This window comes from Erythranthe guttata, chromosome 9, assembly GCF_056151865.1.
Source record: "Erythranthe guttata isolate IM_541 chromosome 9, IM_541, whole genome shotgun sequence".
Taxonomy (NCBI): Eukaryota; Viridiplantae; Streptophyta; class Magnoliopsida; order Lamiales; family Phrymaceae; genus Erythranthe; species Erythranthe guttata.
In genome coordinates, this window is record NC_142541.1 from 3,927,147 (window position 1) to 3,949,142 (window position 21,996).

General features: G+C 35.5%; 2 protein-coding genes across 2 annotated transcripts; both read left to right on the forward strand.

The window, feature by feature from the left end:
- The first annotated feature begins 1,380 nt into the window (after nt 1-1,380).
- Nucleotides 1,381-3,193, forward strand: LOC105959705 (NAC domain-containing protein 92). Its single transcript, XM_012983842.2, has 3 exons — nt 1,381-1,993; nt 2,079-2,356; nt 2,453-3,193. Exons 1-3 carry the CDS (start codon nt 1,798-1,800, stop codon nt 2,933-2,935), a joined length of 957 nt encoding a protein of 318 aa, XP_012839296.2. The 5' UTR covers nt 1,381-1,797; the 3' UTR covers nt 2,936-3,193.
- Nucleotides 3,194-13,901: 10,708 nt separating this feature from the next.
- Nucleotides 13,902-14,717, forward strand: LOC148767914 (uncharacterized). Its single transcript, XM_088822686.1, has one exon. It carries the CDS (start codon nt 13,902-13,904, stop codon nt 14,715-14,717), a length of 816 nt encoding a protein of 271 aa, XP_088678812.1.
- The last annotated feature ends 7,279 nt before the right edge of the window (nt 14,718-21,996 follow it).

The window sequence follows — 21,996 nt, forward strand, 5'->3', positions numbered from 1 at the left end:
TGTCTTGTGACTCCATTTTATAAGTTTTGTGAGGTTTTGATTTTATTTGAATTTTGAGATTTTTTGGAGAGTTTGTAAGAAAATGAAGAAGAAGAGAGGGTCGGGTTTGGGTTTGGGTTTGGGTTTGGGTTTGGGTTCGGGTGAGAAAAAGAGAGGGTTTGGGTTTGGGTTTTGGTTTGGTTTGGGGGAGAAGAAGAGAGTTTTTTTTATTTTTTTTATTTTTGATATTGAAATGAGGAAAAAAATATTTTTTTTTGTATAAATTGTATTGTGTTTGATGAGGGATATTTTAGTACTTTGCTATTAAAAAAATTATTTGTTGTATTAATATAAGAAAAAAATGTAAAAATCTACTTAAAATATGTTATTAAACTTGATGATATTGAAGTGAAAAAATTTTAGTATTACTTCTAGACACCCCCCCACTACAAGAAGTTACTATCAATAATTAATAAAATATATATTTTTAAAGGGTTTTAAGAATTATATTAAAAGTCTCTTGTAATAACACATGGCCCTCTGCAAATAGCATTCCAAAATCGAATATCTAACATCCTAAGAACATATCAAATTGGAAAAGATTAGACTAAAAAAGAAGTATTTCAACAACTACTGATTCACAAAAAAGTCCAACACATGCAAAATATTGCACGATAATAAAATTTTATTTAATACATTTGTATAATTGTTGCTGATTCTTTCACTGAAAAAAAAAAATAGTCCAACAGAAGGTTGTATTGATAAAATAACATTTGTATGTTTTATGAAGAAGGAATCCGTAGTGAACGATATAAATGCATTGAATAAACATGCGCTCTCAGCATTAATAGTTTGCGAACCACAAAAAGAGATGTAAATCACACTAGACATCAGCCGCCATACGTGATAAGTTTGGGCCAGAAAATGTTGGCAATGGGATTCGAACTCGAGATGTTTGAATATTTACGCTCTTTCTCCACTAGCTACGTCACTCTTACATCAACAATGACGTGTTTATTTTCCAAATTAATATTACTAGACCACAATTAAATATCTAAAATCCTAAAATCACATTCGAACGATTAGTCAAAAAGGAAATATTGCGATTACTATTACTTCAATAAAAAGTGCAAGTAAAGTGATTGGCGGATTAACAGAATATTAAATTATCACGAGTTCCAGATCGTGTATTCCTACAATCCTAACCACCACGGAGTAACCAAATATCAAAAATCGCAAAAAGCAAATTCGAGCAATCGAAATCCGCGACCGAGCGAGACCACTATAAATATGTGTGCTAAGTGCAAGAGAATGTCATAGGTCAAAACATAACACATTTTTATCATCAAACAAGTTATGTTTTGTAGGTACAAGTTAAAAAAGAAAAACATTGAATTTTAGTGTGAATTCAACATATATAAATATATGCATGGCAAAATAGTAATTTTGGTGGTGTGAGCTGCATTTGGTCAATTGTTTTTTTTTTTTAAGGTGTGATGGATTTGTTCAAAGCTCATAAGGAGGCTGAAACCACCTTGTCCAATTGCTTACAAACCACGTTTCTTTTAAAAGTATTTATTTGCCTTATGATCCTCATGTTGTTTTTCTCTTTCTAAAATTTCTCACTTTCCCTTAGCTTTTTTTTCTTCTTCTTCTTCTTATTCTGTTTCTCTAACCTCATAATATTTTCTTGATTTGGTATACTTTTTTCCCTCTTTTCTGTTTTGTCTACAACCCCTTTTTTCCATTTCTGGATTCTAATCGTATACACCGATTATTATCCTTTCTTCGTTTTTTCTCGAAAACGAAAAAACATCGATGATGGATAACCGAAATCATGGAGAAGTGAAAAGCGACGACGGTCTAATAAATTTGCCTCCCGGTTTTCGATTCCACCCGACGGACGAAGAACTGATTACTCAGTATCTGTCGAAGAAAGTTGTCGATAGTCGGTTTTCTTGTATTGCTATTGGGGAAGTGGATATGAACAAAGTTGAACCATGGGAATTGCCTTGTAACTACTTTTTTTTTTCTTCTTTTTCTTCTTCTTTCATTAATTCATTTTATTTATTTACTTGTTTGGTTGATCATTTATAAAGGGAGAGCAAAACTTGGGGAGAAGGAGTGGTATTTTTTTTGTATACGGGATAAAAAATACCCGACCGGGCAGCGAACGAACCGAGCCACGGCGGAAGGGTACTGGAAAGCCACCGGAAAAGACAAAGAGATTTTCCGGGGAAAATCGCTCGTCGGAATGAAGAAAACCCTAGTTTTCTACAAAGGCAGAGCTCCCAAAGGTGAGAAATCCAATTGGGTTTCTCATGAATACAGATTGGAAGGCAATTTCTCCATTCTTAACCTCCCCAAATCATCCAAGGTAATTTAATTAATTAATTAATTATTAATTCAAATTAATTCAATTAATTGATGATCAAATTAATTAATTTTTTTTTTTTTTTTTATTTCTGGGTAGAGCGATTGGGTGATTAGCAGAGTGTTTCAGAAGGCAATTGGTGGGAAGAAAGTGCACATATCAGGGCTGATGAATAACAATCAATTATTCGATAATTCTTCGACACTTCCGCCATTGATGGATCCAGCAGTGAGGCCCGGCGGCGGCGAGCCGCCGGGCCTCGTGCACTGCTTCTCCGCCGCAGTCGGCGGAGAAGCAGTGCACGAGAATTTCATGGCGGATATACTCAACAACCCGATTTTCCCATCTTCTTGTTCTTCCAATCCGATGGATTCGTTTCAGACATTTCCCAGCTGGGCCCAGTACCAGTACCCGGTTCAGACCGGGTTGCAGTATCCGGGTTCGGGTTCGGATCCGAGGACCCGGTTTGCCAATTATTCAGAAGAGAGTCCAATGGGAACTGAGAATAAGGTATCTGGAGAAGATGAAGAAGATGCTGATGCAATTGGGCCACAGGATTTGGACTCTATGTGGCGGTATTAAGAATTTTTTATTTATTTATTTTATATAGATATTTCTTATTATTATTAAACAAAGAAAAAAGAAGAAAAAAAATTAATGATAGAAAATTTTAAGGAGGTAGAAAATTATAGAGCTATAATTTTTTTTTTTTATTTAATAGTGTGATATGAGGACAATGATTGTGTGTGCATAGAATTTCTAAAAGATTTATGGTTTGAGGATATGACATGAAAAGTTACTTGTATCACTTATTAGTTTATGGTTTGTTTGTTTTTTTTTTTTTTTCTTTTTTCTTTTTCTTATGTTATGTTATGGGTTTATTTTATGTGTAGTGAAGTTAATGAGGTGATATTCAATTGTACGTCTGAGTACGCCTCATTTGGTTGACAAGATAAGATTACCCAAGATAAGATTAAATAATCTAATGAAACTCAATTATTTTATTGAAGCTTGCAACATCCAACAAAAAAAAATTCTGTAGAAGGTAAGATAAGTCAAGATAAGACATGATTATATAATTTTGGCGGGTCGACCAAATAATATATTGGGGATACCAAATATCAAATAAAGTCCAACTATTTAATTAATCATGACTTGTCTTGGCAACCAAACGAAGCCTTAATGTATGTTTCATATACAATTTATATGGGCTTAATCCCACTTTGCACCCTTGAAATATAACATTTTGACAATTTGCACACTCGAATTATTTTTATAGCACTTTGCATCCTTGAAACACAATAAAACATGAATAATGCACCATTGAAACACAATAAATCATGTATTGCACTCTCGAAAGACAATGAAACATGTATGGTGCACCCTTGAAACACAATAAATCATGCATAATGCACCTGAATGAATTTTTAAAGCTAATGAAAATAATTTAATATTGTTTTTAAATTTTTAGTGCTATTTTTTTAGGATGTCAAATGTCTAATCAAGTTTTTTATTCATCGATCATTTCAAAATTACAAAGTTCAAAAATAAAAATACATCTCATCAACATACTGTTTTTTTTTTTACAAAAAATATCATTCAGCTATTTAGGTATCAAGTTATTTGAAAATTATATTTTCTTCCAAAGATTTTTACCAAACATTTTCACTAATTATAAAATAAAAATCCTTCAATCGAATAATTTAGTCGAATTTTCTTTCTTTTTTTCGTAAGTTAATATAGTTTTATCAGTAATTCTTTGTCATTTTTTGTCTTTTCCGCATTTTGTACGCTCGGAATTATATTTGAGGTGGAATAAAATGATAATTTAATTCGTTATTTGCACCCTAAAATGAAAAGAAAAAAAAAACCTAATAAAAAATGAAATTACCTCATTAAGTCTTAAATATTCAATTCAGGGTGCATTGTGAATGATTTATTATATTTCGAGGTTGTAAATTGCCAAAATACCACATTTCAATGGTGGAAAATGGAATTGTTATCTTGTATGTATATTTATAAATATATGCTACACAGCGTATTTGATCCATTGTAGCAATTGCAATATAGCTAATATTATTTTAAATGATGATTTTTTTTATAATTAAGATTATACGAATGAGTTGTCAATTGCTAGCGTTGAGGTTTGATGACATATGAGTGATCAAGTTGGTGGCTAACTGATAATTTCTCTTGTTTTATTGAGTCTTTTTTATTTATTTATTATTATTATTTATTGATCAGTCTTATTTTTGTGCCAGGGGATTGAATTCAAGAGTTGCATCATCGAAAAATATGACCTTAATCATTGACCTTCTTCTTTTAATTCAATATCACATTGTAAGATCATATTAATCTCATTAGTTAATTGATTACTATAAAATTAGAAGAATTAGTACCTACCATTGTATTATTAAAATAAATATTTAGTGTTCGAATTTTGACACTCCCCCTACTATTTGTAATAGCTAATAGCATGAATCATGATCATTTTGAATGAATTTGATTGATCTTGATATATTATTGATCAAAGTATATCTTTTTTGCTTAGTTTTTAGTTTAAAACCCGATATCGTATAAGGACCCAATTACCTATCACACGATATAGTTGATAATGGAACTGGGGCACTTTGAGGAAATTCCCCATTATTTCTTTTGTCTAAAATATTTCTCTTCTTTTATGTATCAGTTTGAGAAATGTCCACACCCATTTTCAGCTATTATGTTTTCCAGCTGTGTCGTTGCTCGCCACATCATCACTGTGCGCTGGTCATCAACGTTAGTTTTTTCCCCTTTTATGTATCAGTTTAATTAATCGACTATGAAGCAGTAAATCGACTATGACGCATAGTCGATTAAAGAAATTCTTTAATTTTTTTTTTATTTTGTTATTTATTAATATTTTTTTTCTACATCATGTATATTAATCGACTATGATGAAGTATAGTCAATTAAGAATCTGCTACTAAAAATAACAAATCACAACTGCAAAAAAATGTAAAATCAACTATATTTTACAAATACAAAAAATATACAAACATTATAATTGATTTATACAATTGGAATTAATAAACAAAAAATAAAAATAAAAATAAAAAAAATTGGAGTCAATCCACCTTAATCGACCACTAGAGCATAGTCGATAAGCTTAATCGACTATGATAAAGCATAGTCGATTAAGAATCTGCAACTAAAAATAACAAATCACAACTGCAAAAAAATGCAAAATCAACTATATTTTACAAAACAAAAAATAGGCAAAAATAGTTGATTCATACAAATCGGAATCAAAAAACAAAAAACAAACAAAAAAAAAGATAAAAAATTAAAGTCGATTAGCCTTAATTGACTATTGAACATAGTCGACTGAAGATCCAGCCTACGCGGATTTTTCTACCGCTCAGTCATCCGCCCAATCTATCGAAAAATCCTAAACATGCTCTCCATCGTCACCACGATGTCGCCAGACCACACCATCAGAGCTTAATAAGCGATTTAATTCTTTTTTAATTCCATTGAAAAAACAAGGAGCATAGAAACACGATATGCAATCGTTTCATATCCCATGGGAGGAAGTCCACGAGGCCACCTAACCATACGCATAGGCAAAGGCAATGAGCTCTTTGTTGACCTAAAGAAGCCCAAAAATTTAGTAACCAAATGCAACGGAAAATTGGCTTCCCGTGAAGAAAATAGTGATGAGAATAATATGCTTAGGCCCCGTTTGGTTGGCAAGATAAGATTAGCCAAGATAAGATTAAATAATCTAATGAGACCCACTTATTTTATTAGAGCTTGGAACGTCCAACAAAAAAAAACTCATTAGACGACAAGATAAGCCAAGATAAGGCAAATTAAACCATGATTATATAATTTTGGCGGGTCGACCCGACAATTTATTGAGGACACCAAACATCAAATTAAGTCCAACTATTTAGTTAATCATGTCTTATCTTGGCAACCAAACGGGGCCTTATAAGATTTCTCATCGAGTGGCTCTTCTTTGTTTGCCTCCACTGGCTGAAATAAAATTATGTAAAATACCAACCCATCTTAAAGAGGAAGGGATTTTCTCTAATTATTTTTGGGACATTTCATAAAGGGGTTCTTTGAGGAAACCCCCTCACTACTTTTTTTAATGGAGGGAGACCCAAAATATTTTAGTTCATTTGAGAAAAGCCCACACCCATTTTCAGCCATTATGTTTTCCAGCTTTACCCCCGCCCGTCACCTCATCACTGGGTCACGCGCTCAGCGATTTTTTTAATTTTTTGTCCGTTTTTTTAATCGACTATGAAGCATAGTCGATTAGTCTTAATCGACTATGCTTCATAGTCGATTAAGGAAATTCTTTAATTTTTTAATTATTTTTTTTGTTTTTTAATTTATTTTTTAGTTTATTTTTTTATATCAGGTATATTAATTGACTATGATGAAGCATAGTCGATTAAGAATCTGCTACTAAACATAACAAATCAAAACTGCGAAAAAATGCAAAATCAACTATATTTTACAAAAGACAAAAAATATACAAACATTATAATTGATTTATATACTTGGAATCAATAAACAAAAAATTCAAAAAAAAAAAGAAAAATTAACCTTAATCGACTACCAGAGCATAGTCGATTAACTTAATCGACTATTGAACACGTACATAGTCGATTAAGCGTCCACATTGAATTATAAATTTTTGTGGTCATCATCATCTTCTTCTTCTCTCACTACCTCTCCTCCTGCCTCTGCCCACAAAATTCAACAAACTCTTCAAACAGTCAAATAACTCAACACACCCCATTCTCCAACCTCGAATCTCTCACCATCAATTCTCTCCGCCGCCCATTTCCCCCAACCCTCAACTTCACTCTGACTTGCCTTCTTCAAAGCCCATAAAACCCAGCAGATTTTGTATCCAACCTCTGAAAGGGTCAGTTTCAGATCCGCCCCATTTGGAATTGGCCAGAAATCAGAAGCATGTACTCGTCGAGGTAGCGAGAACTGTGGTGAAATTATCTTCCGTTAGCACCCCTTCGACTCTCACGCACGACGGATCGCCGTTGGGGATCGGCGTTTGCTTCGCGGTTGACTTAACCAGAACTCCTGGCCTTTGCTTCAACGAGTTCGATACGAGGTTTTCTGTTGATAGGCGCCGACGGTTAGACTGGCGGCGGCGAGGAGAAGATTTGTCGGAGAAAACAAAAAAAAACAAAACAAAGAAGAAAGAACAGAGAATAGAGAAAAAGATAGAAACGAACAACGAGAAAGGAAAATAGTAAATGAAAAATGAGATAGGGTTTTGAGAGAGTATATTGAACAATTAAGGGTAGTTTTGGAATTATGAAAATAGTATTTGGGTGGAATATTAACTAAGGGGTTTTCTCTAATTATTTTTAGAAGGGGGTGTTTTCTTAACTACATTTCCTAGATGAGTGAGGTCTTGCTAATTATCCCTTTCATAAATGGGTGTCCTTGCTAACTTTCCCAATGGAACTAGTTTTTGATGATGGGAACTGAAATTTACTAGTGCAATTATATAGGGATAGTTACAGTTTTGGAACTAGTTTTAATTACACTTAAATCCTTTTATTTTTTTCTAATTCAAATCCGATTACAATTTAAGAAAGTAGGGGCCGGAAATTCAAGATTCTAATTTTTTTTTTTTTTTTTTATTTAGAAATGATTCCACACGCTAAAAAATTAACCAAGTATTTCCAATTGTAGGAACTTGATTTCTTCGTAATCAAGCTTGTAATTTAAATAAATTTGTGGGAATTGTTAAATTGAATTTCCTATTTATCCAATTTTTGTGAATAGTTTATTTCCTCTACTTTGTTTCAATTTATTCATGACTTTGGCCAATTTTTGATATGTTATGTTGAAGTAATTGACAAATTGCTTGGATAATTAGAAATGTGAGTTACTTTTATCGGATTCGGTGTATTTTGCGTGAATATAGAATATACAGATAAACCTACATTCTTTGGGTAGCTATTATCTAAATTTGATCGTTAATGATTTATGCATATGCATATGTTGAATTGATTGTGCACAATAGGGTTGTAATTCACTAATTGCGACGGATGATTATAATTAATTCCGCGTTCTCGGCTATTAAACAATTCATTAACTTACAAAGCTAATTTTGTTAGTTAATTGACTATGTTTTTCTACACATTTCTTGATATCTACTGGCGAAGTGGTTAACTAAGTCGACTACTTAGTCAATAATTATGACCGACTGATTATTTTTCATATTTTTAGACATCTATTGACGAAGTAGTCGACTAAATTAATTGACTATTTTTTGTTCTACGTATTCTTTAACAAGATATGAGATAGAAGGATCTTCATTTTGTCGATTCAATTCGAGTGTTCAGCTTAAGAAAATTTTGATTCGACGTGACTTGTCGATTTTTTGACGATTTATTGCGACTTTATGCAATTCGCAGTGATTGTTTTACGATTCGTAATTCATATTCCTTTGTTAATGTTAAAAACAAAAGCATCAATCACATAAAGAAATTAAATAAGAAAAAGTTGGATCAAGCTTTAAAATTTTATCGAAGTACAATTTATTTCGAGCAACGTCATGTCAATTTTTCTTTTTTAAATATATTTAATAAATAAAGATAAGGATTTAGGTGAAATTTATGAGTACTATCCGTCAAATTTTAATAAAAATATTATAAATATTTCGTAAGCTCAACATAAAATTATATATTTACATTTACATTGTTTCTTTCACAACTCACAGTTATATAATTATAGCTATATATAGTTTCGTTTTAAGTGTATTTATTTAATAATATCATTACAATAAACTCTTACTATTGCTCAATTTAGCAAAATAGTTTTCGATTTGATTTGTGATTTAACAAATAAATATTGTCTTGTCGGATAACATGAAAATTAATTTGAAACAGAATAAATGTCTACTCAATTTGGTAAAATGTCAATTTCTGTTAATTCTTAGTATTGCCACGTGGATTTGGCGCCAGAGGTTGGACACATCAGCACATCTTTTTAGTACAGTGAAATTTAGGTGAAAATTCTCATGTATGAACTATTAAGCTTCACATTTATATATATTCATTCACACATAATTGTAGAATTATAAGAGATTGTCCAGCAGGAGGGTCTAGTGTAACTTACGTCTCTCGTATAGTTTGTAAGCTATTATACGAGAGTGTAGGATTTATCCAGTGCATTTATATGGTTAATTGCGAGTTCCTTTATTACGAAAAAACGAAGAAAAAAAAAATATAAGAGATTGATTCGCGGGGTTAATTATCAAAATTGCACGAGTCTTTGATTGGAGATCGGAGATTTGCTATTCAAGTGTAATAAGAAATTAGACACATTTCATAGTCCAACTATTATCTTATCTTATATCTTATATAAAATTAAAAAAAAAATATTAGAATAATTCTAAGCTATCCTAATGGTAATTTTTTTTTCTCAGCTAGTTTCTAATTATTAAAAATTCTAAATTTAAACCAAATTGTGTAGAATTCTTTCAACATCAGTCTCGTATATGCATTTAGAAAATAGTGAATAATCAACAAATAGAATAGTGACACGGTAAAATGGTAATCTTAGGCGATTGTTATTTGAAGGGGATTGTCTTCAAGTGATAAATGCACTTAGCAACAGGGAGTGTAAATTCTCGTCGTTCGGAGCGTTTGTGGCGGAATGCCTCAACATTGATGAAAGTTTTAATTCTTGATCGCTTAATTAAGAGATCTGGAAATTTGTTAGCTCATTGTATTGCTCTAATTTCATGTACTGTTTCTTTGAAGGGTATTGAACTCCCGTTGCATCTAACGGAATATCGATTAATAAAATTATCTTTAACTGTCAGAAAACAAAAAAAAAAAAAAAAGACACGATAATTACTTATGTGATATTGGTATTGGACATTTAATGTTTTGAAGTTTGAACTAATTAAGCCTAAAAAATAGAGATGGCCTAGCATAATTAGAATACTTCTTTGAGGATGATTTAACAATCGAATGTCTAAACTGAATTGAGTAGCAACATCCAACGTATCTTATATATAAAAAGAGTTAACGCTATAGTGACTCTAATGGTATTTTTGTAATTTTTAATTTTTTTTTTCATTTTTTATATTCCACCCCATCTTATCTTTTTTTTTTTTATCTGCTTCCTTTTGACGCTTATATTTTATCAATTTGAAATAAATATAAACAAAAGATGATATATGTCACAACAACTTATCTTATTCCATAAAAAAAATTCTCAACTATTTTACTAACACCCCGGTTTTCACTAAAGAAATGGAAAAAAACACCCCACAATTTTTTAAAGTTAAAATTATTATTATTATTATTATTATTATTATTATTATTCCGCTTTCTTTGATTGTATCTTTGTAACTTTTTTTTTGTCTATTAATTCTCTAATTTAAAAAAATGTTATTAGTGCATCGCATTGGGATAAATGCCGAAATATAAAATAAAGATTGTACCATAGTCACATATTTGAAAATAGTGAATTTTAGGTAACAATAATGTTTTTCTACTCATTCAATTCCAACACCACAGTACAAAATAATTTGTTCATATCCAAAAAGACAACCGTTGAAATATGCCCATACGAACTAAACTCATTTTTCATCTATTCGTTCATACTGAAAATATAGGAATATTGAATCCTCCACGGAATAAACCTTTGGGTGCTTCAAACATATACATACATACGAATACGATGTATATATACATAAATACATACATACATTCCGTACGGCATCTTTTTTGTCTTTATTTGAATAAAATTAAATGATCATAATTAATTCAAAGTGTCCATTATTATCACTAATCTATTTTGTTTTGTCTTCACTTGAATTACATTAAATTAATGGCGGTAGTTCAAAGTCCCAATTATCCACTAATCAGAATCTACTTTTGGAATTAATCAATTACCGCACGTGCCATTTTGTACTACTATGTATGCATGTGGTTGTCACAAGGGTAAAATGGAGAAACACGTTTACAATTCGATGGGTCATATGATACAAATAGGTCGGTAGGTTGTCCAGCAAGAGATGATCTAGTGGTTAGGGTAAGTGAGATTGTATTAATGGATCTAAATTTGAATTCATTTGTCAATGGTTGTTAGGTCGACATTGTCAAACATGATTATCCTAATGTAATTTACGTATCTCGTACGATTTGCAAGCTATTATACGAGAGTGTAGATTTACCCAATGCACATATAGAATTGACTGCGGGTAAACTAATTAAGTAAATAGGTTAATAATAAACATAAGGATTTTTTTTATGAAAAATTCCCTTACCACTCTTATTTATTAATGTAGGTTCAAATATTTTTTCTCTTTTACAAATAAGCACACCCACTCAACATGTATTACAAACAAAAGCAACCATAATATTTAATGACGAAATTGTCCTAACCTTTTAAACTCAATTCATAATTGTAAATCTTACTTAACTTCATTTTCACCAATTTTGACCATGATATTCGACTTTATTTTTTTCTCTTTCATTGGAAGTAGTATTCAACGTTTAAGACCCGCGGTGGCAGGAAAAAAAATCAAAAAAAAAAAAAAAAAAAACCGAAAAGTCAACAACGACCATAATCAAAGTTGGTTGAAATTGAAGAATATTGAAATTTTGAGGGAATATTTTTGTCTTTTATGAACCCTTGGGCCTCATTTCTTCTTTTATATAAATATATTTTTCGGGTTGACATGTTTGTTAATAAGCACATCAACATGGGCTTATATATAAATGCCCCTAAATATATATAATTGACATATAATGTTATAGCCAAGTACATAGAAATTGAATAAAACTCTAAATCTACTATAGCCCTGCGTAATTCAAACAAATTACATACACGCAATTCCTACAATTGATCTCAATATAACATCGACCACGTACGTCCAGGATATGGTAGTACCGCTCCACGAGCATGACACAATTGCAAGTATATATGTTATTCGGCCAATACAATAATCTGGATCAATGAGATACTACGACCAGTGATCGCATTCAATTTGAAATACCACATTATATATGCATATATACACACATAAAAGAAGTAGACTATTTCTTGAACCACCAGGCACCAACATTAAAATTAGAAGCTTATGTGAAAATGTTTTATCTCATTACCAAATGTAAAACTTGTTAATAAAAGACAAATATGGGTGTGAATTATATTTTTTCTTTTGACCGGCGATTCATGAAATAGAGGGCAATTATGTCATTTGCGGCGAAGGATTGGAATGGTTGTATACTTTTCTCCGTGTCACTTGGGGTAACGATGTGAATGAGGTTCGGTCGACACGTAAGCAGTGGGGGCCTACGCGATGAGATTTTTGGCGCTTACTAAGACACGAGGTTCAGGCTCCTTGCTAACGTCACCCGGGGCTGCTTCACAACGAACCGGACTTTTGGGGCCGCTTTTCTGATCCCACCTTTCCCTAAGAAACTACTACTGGGGCCCACTTGTAGCTGCCACTTTTGCTTACGTGTGTATGTGTTACTTGGAGGATATAATACGCTGTAACAAATACTGCAACTTATTTATGTGCTAAATTCGATATAGCTACAAATTTTGTGCAAGCTGTATTTGGGTGAATTTTATTGAATATATATTCGTGCAAAAAATAAGGGGAGTACTTTGAATTTAATCTCCACTAATTAAATAATCTAGTTTAATTATTAGCATTATTACAATGTATACTAGACTAGTCAATGTTGTGCATTGGGAAATATATTTGGATTTTGCCAATGTCGTCGGAGGATTCTCGATGAAAACTGTCATTGGAGATGAAATTTTCGAATTCTACCAATTTCGATATGTTTATTTATTTTTTCAAAAATATTTTTTATTTTGTATTACGATAAAGTTCCGATTTCTGATGCGTTTAAAGTTTTTGAAGATATTTCAAAAGTTAGACTATACTATTATATATTATGATATGCCTATTGGCCCAACCCAATAGACCCATATTTAATGGGTCACAGGCCCAACTTAATAGCTATTTATACGAAGGCCCAATCACACCCAAATAAAGTTGGGCCTGATAAATTAATCTCGGCCCAATCAATAAAGTATAAATACAACCTAAATTCATTTAATAAGGGTACGTTATTATTATTCCCTCAATTCTTCTATTCGAATTCTCTCCTCATTTTACCCACTATCTTCACGTCTGACTTGAGCGTCGGAGGGGTTTCCGCCGGATCAACCCCCGGCTTAGATTACGTGTTTTCTGTGCGCAGGATCCTAGAGTAAATTAAAGTTCTCAGGACTATCGAGCTCGTGAGCACGTGACCTACTTTGCTCTCCCAGCTTCAACACACTAGGTGATTTATATTTTACGTCATCATTTTGGCGTCGTCTGTGGGAATGCAGACCAGGAGATACTCTCTTCCTATATTTGGCTATTTCTGCTGATGCCATTTGTGTTGTGCTCATTCGGGATGCTGAAAAAGGTCACCAACCGATATATTACATAAGCCGAGCTCTCCAAGGCCCAGAGCACCGTTACACCAATATGGAGAAACTTGCTCTCGCCCTCATCAATGCAGCCAGAAAGTTACGTCCATACTTCCAGTCACACCAGGTGATAGTTCTCACCAACTATCCCCTTAAACAAATATTGAGAAGTCCCGAGACTTCCGGACGATTAGCTAAATGGGCTATAGAGCTAAGTGAATATGGGGTTGAATTCAAACCACGCCCAGCCATCAAAGCTCAAATCCTAGCAGACTTTGTAGTAGAGATGACTACATCGGAGGAGAGCACCTCCATACCCACTTGGACCATCAATGTCGATGGATCATCTACCGCTACAGGAGGAGGCGCGGGTATAGTATTAACAAGCCCAGATGGCGATGAATTCGAGTATGCTCAACGGTTTGATTTCAAAGCCTCCAATAACGAAGCCGAATATGAAGCTTTGATCGCCGGTATCCGCCTCGCTTTAGCAGCTGGAGCTCGCAAACTCATAATACACAGCGACTCCCAGTTAGTGGTCAACCAAGTCCTTGGGACCTATGAAGCCAAAGAAGAATCCATGGCAAAGTACCTTGCTCTTGCACTTACCCTCCTCTCAAAATTGGAGAGCTACGATATAAAGCAAGTACCACGAGCCAACAACATTGATGCAGACAAGTTGGCTAGACTTGGTAGTTCCATGGCAAGCATTGGAAGCCGGAAAATCACCCTCCTCACCACTTCCCAACCAGAAATAGTCTCCACCGACGGAGTGAATTGCGCTGAAGAGAGCGAACCCTGTTGGATCACCCCCATCGCAAACTATCTCAAAAGCGGGGAACTTCCGACTGACATCGCCCAAGCGAAACTGTAGCGCCCCGCCCCGAGTAGCAGGCACCTCGTGGCGGAACACCACTCAACATGCAGTACATTCAATGACCCCAAATATGCTCCTCAAAATTTCGATGATCAAAATGTTAAACCGCAATATCTATATCAACGTGTTTACAAAAGGAGGTTCTATTACAAGTCGACTTTGACACCACTTACTCGATTACAAAATTCTCGATCAAAGGATTTCTATACGGAACATAAATCGAGATGCCTCTCGACGAGACTAATCGGAGGCATACATGAGCTTTAACTCTTAGTATGAAAATTTAGGTCTAAGTCTTTCTTTTACCTGCGCATTAATATCAGAAAGGAGAAACGAATAAGTCCGAATGACTTAGTGAAAAACATATGATCCATGAGTACGATGAGAATCAACAGAACAGAACATATAACGAGAGACTTTACAAGAATTTTATTAACAGAAGTGTAACATGTACAAGAGTGTAACATGTACGGCTTGAGTTCAATATTTGGTGGGGTCTCCAACCTTGTAACTCCCAACAAATAAAATCATATCACATCCTTATCCCTCCACTCCGTCCCGAGTGGCCACTCGGTCGGAAACAAGCAAGAGGCACGACCGGAACGTGCCGATTCGGCTCAAGACAGCAAACGAAATTATCCGAAAATTTGGCAGGTTTATGTGTGCATCTTTCGGGGTTGTTATGGACGGGTTATGTTGTTAATTTGGGATTAGTGTCTTCAGTAAACTTGTAGATACAAATTTTATCTTTAACTATATATATCATTTAGGTCATTCGGATAAGTACGACGATCCCAGTGATTATTTGAATAGAGTGCCACGAGAATCAATTCTTAGTATATGTTTAAGAAATTGACTATGTCATATAGTGGATGGTAGTATGACTATATTACTGTTCGGAATCTTATTTAGTTCTAATATTTGCATAGGTGTTGAAGGTAACATATCATAGGAATAGAGACAGGTTCATATTTTCGCCAACTAACTTTCTAGAGACTAACCACGTAAGGGTTATCCCTCTTGGTGACGAATTCCTCGACAAAAAGACATAAAAGGAATTTTGGAGAAACTACCAAGTTGAAGAAGCCACAAGTTAGCAAGAAGATGATTATCGAAGACTATTCCCGTGTCCGAGTATTAGTTGAGAATCTGGGGACCAGATTCCTTTAAGGAGGGGAGATTGTAACACCCCGTAATTTATGCGAGAGTTTATTGTACTTTATAATGAGAATTTGGGAATTATTCCTTCAGGAAACTCGTAGAGGACATCGTAAACTATAAGTAAGTGTTCAATTGTATCGAATTAGAGTATGTAATATGCATGTTTTAGAGGTCCGAATCCGATGACAGTAATCTGCCGGAAACAGGGCAGTTTTGAGTACCTTCTTGCGGGACTGTTTTCGATATGTTCGGGTCAGAATTTAGGCTGTGTGTCTTCATGAAACTTGTAGATTAAACTTCCAGGTTTCATTTGATGTATTATTTGGACAATTTGGATAACTGTACGATTTGTTATGATTTTCCAACGAAACTGTGACAGCAAACGAAATTATCCGAAAATTTGGCAGGTTTATGTGTGCATCTTTCGGGGTTGTTATGGACGGGTTATGTTGTTAATTTGGGATTAGTGTCTTCAGTAAACTTGTAGATACAAATTTTATCTTTAACTATATATATCATTTAGGTCATTCGGATAAGTACGACGATCCCAGTGATTATTTGAATAGAGTGCCACGAGAATCAATTCTTAGTATATGTTTAAGAAATTGACTATGTCATATAGTGGATGGTAGTATGACTATATTACTGTTCGGAATCTTATTTAGTTCTAATATTTGCATAGGTGTTGAGCGTAGTAAAGCTCTCACTCAAGGTTTAAGCTTAAAGAGGCACCTATAGAACTAGCATTGGACTCCAGGTGAGAAACTATGACTCCTTATCCGATTTCTTTCCTGCGCTTAATATCTCCTTTCTTTGAACCGAATATTTTGTACCTATTGAAGCCTTCGATACCTTCATTATATTTGTTCTTGAAATATGATCCTTAATGTTTTGCGAGCATATTGTTTTCTTGGCTCGAACTTGGAACCTTGATCTTGTTCTTGAAATCTTGAACTTGTCAATTCTCTTGGTTGCTATGTTCACGGCTAAGTCCTATACTTGATTCCCTGGCCTGAACATTTTCCTTGAATCGATATTGAACTACATTTATTCTCAAAATCTTGTCTTGAATGCTTTCCGAGAATAAATATTTCGTTGGCTCGAACTTGAATCTCATGTTTATTGAATTCATTGAGATATTGATATACTCGTTCTTGGAATCCGATATTGAACTTATGGTTCTTCTTGACTCTCATATTCACGAATATTCTCTCCTTGGCTGAACTGAATTCTCGAACATGTTCATTATCCTGAGACTTGATGTTCGATTATCGTGGTCATGACTTATCTTGTGAATGATTGACTTGATTCTTGAAATAAATGACTTGATATTCCTAAAAGGAATAATATTTATTCTTGAACCTACTGTCCCCACCCTTGAGGACGCTCTTGGGGGAGCTGGGCCCTAGGACCATTTCGGCAAGACGATCGGGCAGTATTGGGCTGACGATGACTGGTCTCCCGAATGGTACCTCTTGATGGTTCGGACTCACGTTCGTTTGGAGTTAAATGTTCTTGAGCCGAATCGGCACGTTCCGGTCGTGCCTCTTGCTTGTTTCCGACCGAGTGGCCACTCGGGACGGAGTGGAGGGATAAGGATGTGATATGATTTTATTTGTTGGGAGTTACAAGGTTGGAGACCCCACCAAATATTGAACTCAAGCCGTACATGTTACACTCTTGTACATGTTACACTTCTGTTAATGAAATTCTTGTAAAGTCTCTCGTTATATGTTCTGTTCTGTTGATTCTCATCGTACTCATGGATCATATGTTTTTCACTAAGTCATTCGGATTCGGACCTCTAAAACATGCATATTACATACTCTAATTCGATACAATTGAACACTTACTTATAGTTTACGATGTCCTCTACGAGTTTCCTGAAGGAATAATTCCCAAATTCTCATTATAAAGTACAATAAACTCTCGCATAAATTACGGGGTGTTACAGAAACGAAAGCATATGAGCACGACCTTTACCCGACATCCGACTTCGGTCGTACTCCCCAACGAAATCCTCGGTCTTCCTCAACGCGATAGTATGATCGGTCGTATCCCACAAAGAATCCTTTCCCTCTCGGTTCACCCCGTACGTGAACAGGCATTTGCCTGCACCCCCTGGAGGCACATGAGAAACCTCAGGATCCACTCGAGGCCGTTTAATTCGGTGCAGGCACATACTCGATCTCAACCAATTCATCATTCCCATTATTAACCGCTCGATCCAGCTCATCCCCCTCAACATTATGATTACGATCATCTCCGCTCACATGCGAAGCCTCCACGCGGGTCACTTCGCGCGATTTGCTACTACTTGATTTCGCTTGCTTCAAAGGATCCCTCTTCGCTTGCTTTTTTGCACCTCCAGTAGCCTTCTTCCGAAGAGCCGCGAAATCAATACACCCATCTAAAAAAAAAAAAACTATTTACTCACGGATAAAATAGAATAGCAGAGACAACACAAAATAAGGCACATATGCATAAAACATGTAGACTACACGCAACGGTGCAGGCGCCTGACCCTTTGGAATAAGACAACTCGGATCGAATTCCAAAGCACACAACCCCGACTCCTTAATACGTTTCTTCATATTCTTCATTATCTTAAAAGATTCGCATACCGGATTCCAAACAAGGGGAACATCGGACGTCGGAGCCCTTACATAAAAAAATAAAGTACTCCATTTATCCCACTTCAAATTAATCCTCTTCAAAAATTTTAAAGGAACCCGAGGATGTGTGCAGAAGAAGGGTAAATCACTTGAACGATGTAGGGTAAACAAGGCCTTGAACATCTCAACACTAATCGGTAATCCTACTTCGATCATTCTTTGTCGAAAAGCTTCGAACGTGAGAATCACGTTCGGTGTTAATTGACTATATCCTACCCGAAATTCTTCACATATCTTCAAAAGAGTGGAGTGAGGCACAATCTGCGAGGAACATGTCAAATACGCGACGTATTGGGTATGGAACCCTACGGGGGGTGCATACAATCGTTCACCTTTTTTAGGTAAGAGCATCTCAATATTCCTCGGAGCCCCAACTAGCTGACGAAGAATACCGAATTGAGATTCGGTTAACGAAGTATCATAGTCCACCAAACTCAAATTAAGTGGTTTTATTTTCTTCCCTCTATTTTTATCTATGATGACATCTTCTCGGGGAATATCATCACCATCTCCCACATCTCCATCCGGATTTACATCACTCTCGGATCCCTCGGATCCCTCGGACTCGTTCGCAGAATTCGACTTGAGAGATTCTTCACTATCACTCCCAAAGTCCACAAATTGAGACCGAATACGTCTCCTGCTAGTACCAACATCATCACCAACATTAGGAATACCAACATTTGATGCCAAAAAATCACCCGGAGAAGAATCAAGTTCACGCACGGCCGAAAACGGGCCCTCCACGCGCCGCACGCGCCCGCACACGCGCCCCCACGCGCGGCGGACGCGCTGGACGCGCGTCCACGCGCGGCAGACCCCCCCCCCATCCCGCGCGTCGCACGGGTACCCCCCCCCGCGCGACGCGCCCCGCCCTACCCCCCTACCCATTCCCTCCTCTCCCTCTCTCTCTCTCTCCTGCCTACCTACCTCCCTACCCACATGCCTACCCCCTACAGCCCCAACCACCCCACCCTTCTCTCTTTCTCTCTCCTGCCTATCCCTCCCCCCCCCCCACGTGCACCACCCCTCCAGCCCCACCTACCCCTCTTTTCCCCTCCTTCTCTCTCTCTTCTCTCTCCATTCCACTCCGGGCTCCGTGCCCGGCTTCAACCCCACACACGGATTGCGCGGCTCCACTTCGCGCGGAGCCGAGCCGCGCGGCTCCGCTCACATCCTCGAGCCGCGCGGCTTCATCTACTGGTTCCACAGAAATTTCTCCGGATATCCCCAATCGCGTGCAATCGGAACGCGCGATGTCTCCTTCCGGTGCAACTTTTTTACCGGAACTCGACCCAATTACCTTCCCTACGGTGCCAAAAGTCATCTGGCTCTCTACAATCGACTTTCGCAGGATAATTTTCAACTGTTTCGCCTTCCCCACTTGGGACATATAAATTATTTTATCTGAGGATCTTCTCCACCAGAGAGTATTCTCTTTTCTACACCGGAGTATATGGAGCAAAATAAAATAGAGAGATATAAAAAAAAAAAAAATTTGATTACTCACCCATATTTATTCGGCGTGGTTCTTGATACTCTCCTCTACTGATTTCACAAGGACTTACCTAATACTAAGCAAATTTTTATATTTATGCACTTTAAATATAAATCCGCTCACGACTCCGGCACGCACAGTAATAATAATAAATTATTATTATTATCCCTCCGTCGACGACACAAACACGAAGAACGAAATACAATTCCACTCTCGACACGATCCGGCACTTCACCCCTATTCACTCCCACATCGACTCGAGAGTGGGGGGCTTAATGATATGCCTATTGGCCCAACCCAATAGACCCATATTTACTGGGTCACAGGCCCAACTTAATAGCTATTTATACGAAGGCCCAATCACACCCAAATAAAGTTGGGCCTGATAAATTAATCTCGGCCCAATCAATAAAGTATAAATACAACCTAAATTCATCTAATAAGGGTACGTTATTATTATTCCCTCAATTCTTCTATTCGAATTCTCTCCTCATTTTACCCACTATCTTCACGTCTGACTTGAGCGTCGGAGGGGTTTCCGCCGGATCAACCCCCGGCTTAGATTACGTGTTTTCTGTGCGCAGGATCCTAGAGTAAATTAAAGTTCTCAGGACTATCGAGCTCGTGAGCACGTGACCTACTTTGCTCTCCCAGCTTCAACACACTAGGTGATTTATATTTTACGTCATCATATTATTACATATTTTATGAGTTAAATGCAAAAAATCCCCTGTGTACTTTCTAAAGGCCGAAAAAACCCCTCGGAAAAATTAAGTGGCCAAAAATCCCCCTATAATCAGTCAAAGTCATAAACCCCCTCCCATCGTTCGTGTCATTCACACGCTACTATTCAAACATATCAATTGAAGATTGTTTACCTTTTATTACATAGTATGTAATGGGTCAATTTTCAAAATGGAATGGAATCAAGACCATACGATTTCTGATTTATTAATCCGACAAGGCAAAAATCGCTACCTATGTTGCTATTTTACCTTCCTTTTTTTTAATTGCAAATTTGTCACTTAGTCTGGGTTTAGCTGGGGGGTGGCGGCGCAGTGGTGGGTGAGGTGTGTATGTGTGAGCTGAAAAATTAAAATCGAAGTGTGTTACTGTGTTTTTTCAATTGGAGAAGAATGCTTGATTGAAAATGTTAGGGACTGAATTAAAAATGCTGAAAATTCATTTGAGTCATAAAATTCTAAAGGTTGGACATATATATCTGGATGGATTTTTTGTCTTTTCGCGAGATGTCGACAAACAAAAATTAAAAGGGTCGAGTGTGCTTGATTGAACACTTAGGTGGTTTTTGGTTACATGATTTTTCCCGGGGTTTTTTTTTTTTGGCCTTTAGAAAGTACACAGAGTTTTTTTTTTTTTTTTGGCATTTAACTCTTATATATTATAGGTGTCTAAAAAATTTGCAATCCCAAAATTCGTCGATTATTATATATATTCGGATTTTTTTGATTTTAGAACATAGTTTTTATTCACATTTTCAAAATTCCCATATCCAATTAAGTTGTAGTAACAACGTAACGAACAAATATTTATTTCTAGTTCCAAGAATTTCACCCACATATTTAAAAATAAAATATAATTTTATTTATCATAATTATATTTTCCAGTATTCATGGTATAAAGTTTTTTAAACTAATTTGATAGTTAAACACTTAAAAAAAATGTTTGTTAAACACTTAAATTAGCTAAAACATTTAGCACCCATCCTCCTCAATAAAGTCATTGTTGCTTTATGTTAATACACCAAAGTTTCATATCTTTGATTTTATTGGAAAAATGTTATTCGTCCAACAGTAAATTTATATGCATTTCGTGTTGTAAATAATATGGTAGTGGAATTTTCTGACATAACAATTTTTTTTTTTTTTTTGAGATGAAAAATAAATTATATTCATGACAAGCCACGAGAACCTATATCAGA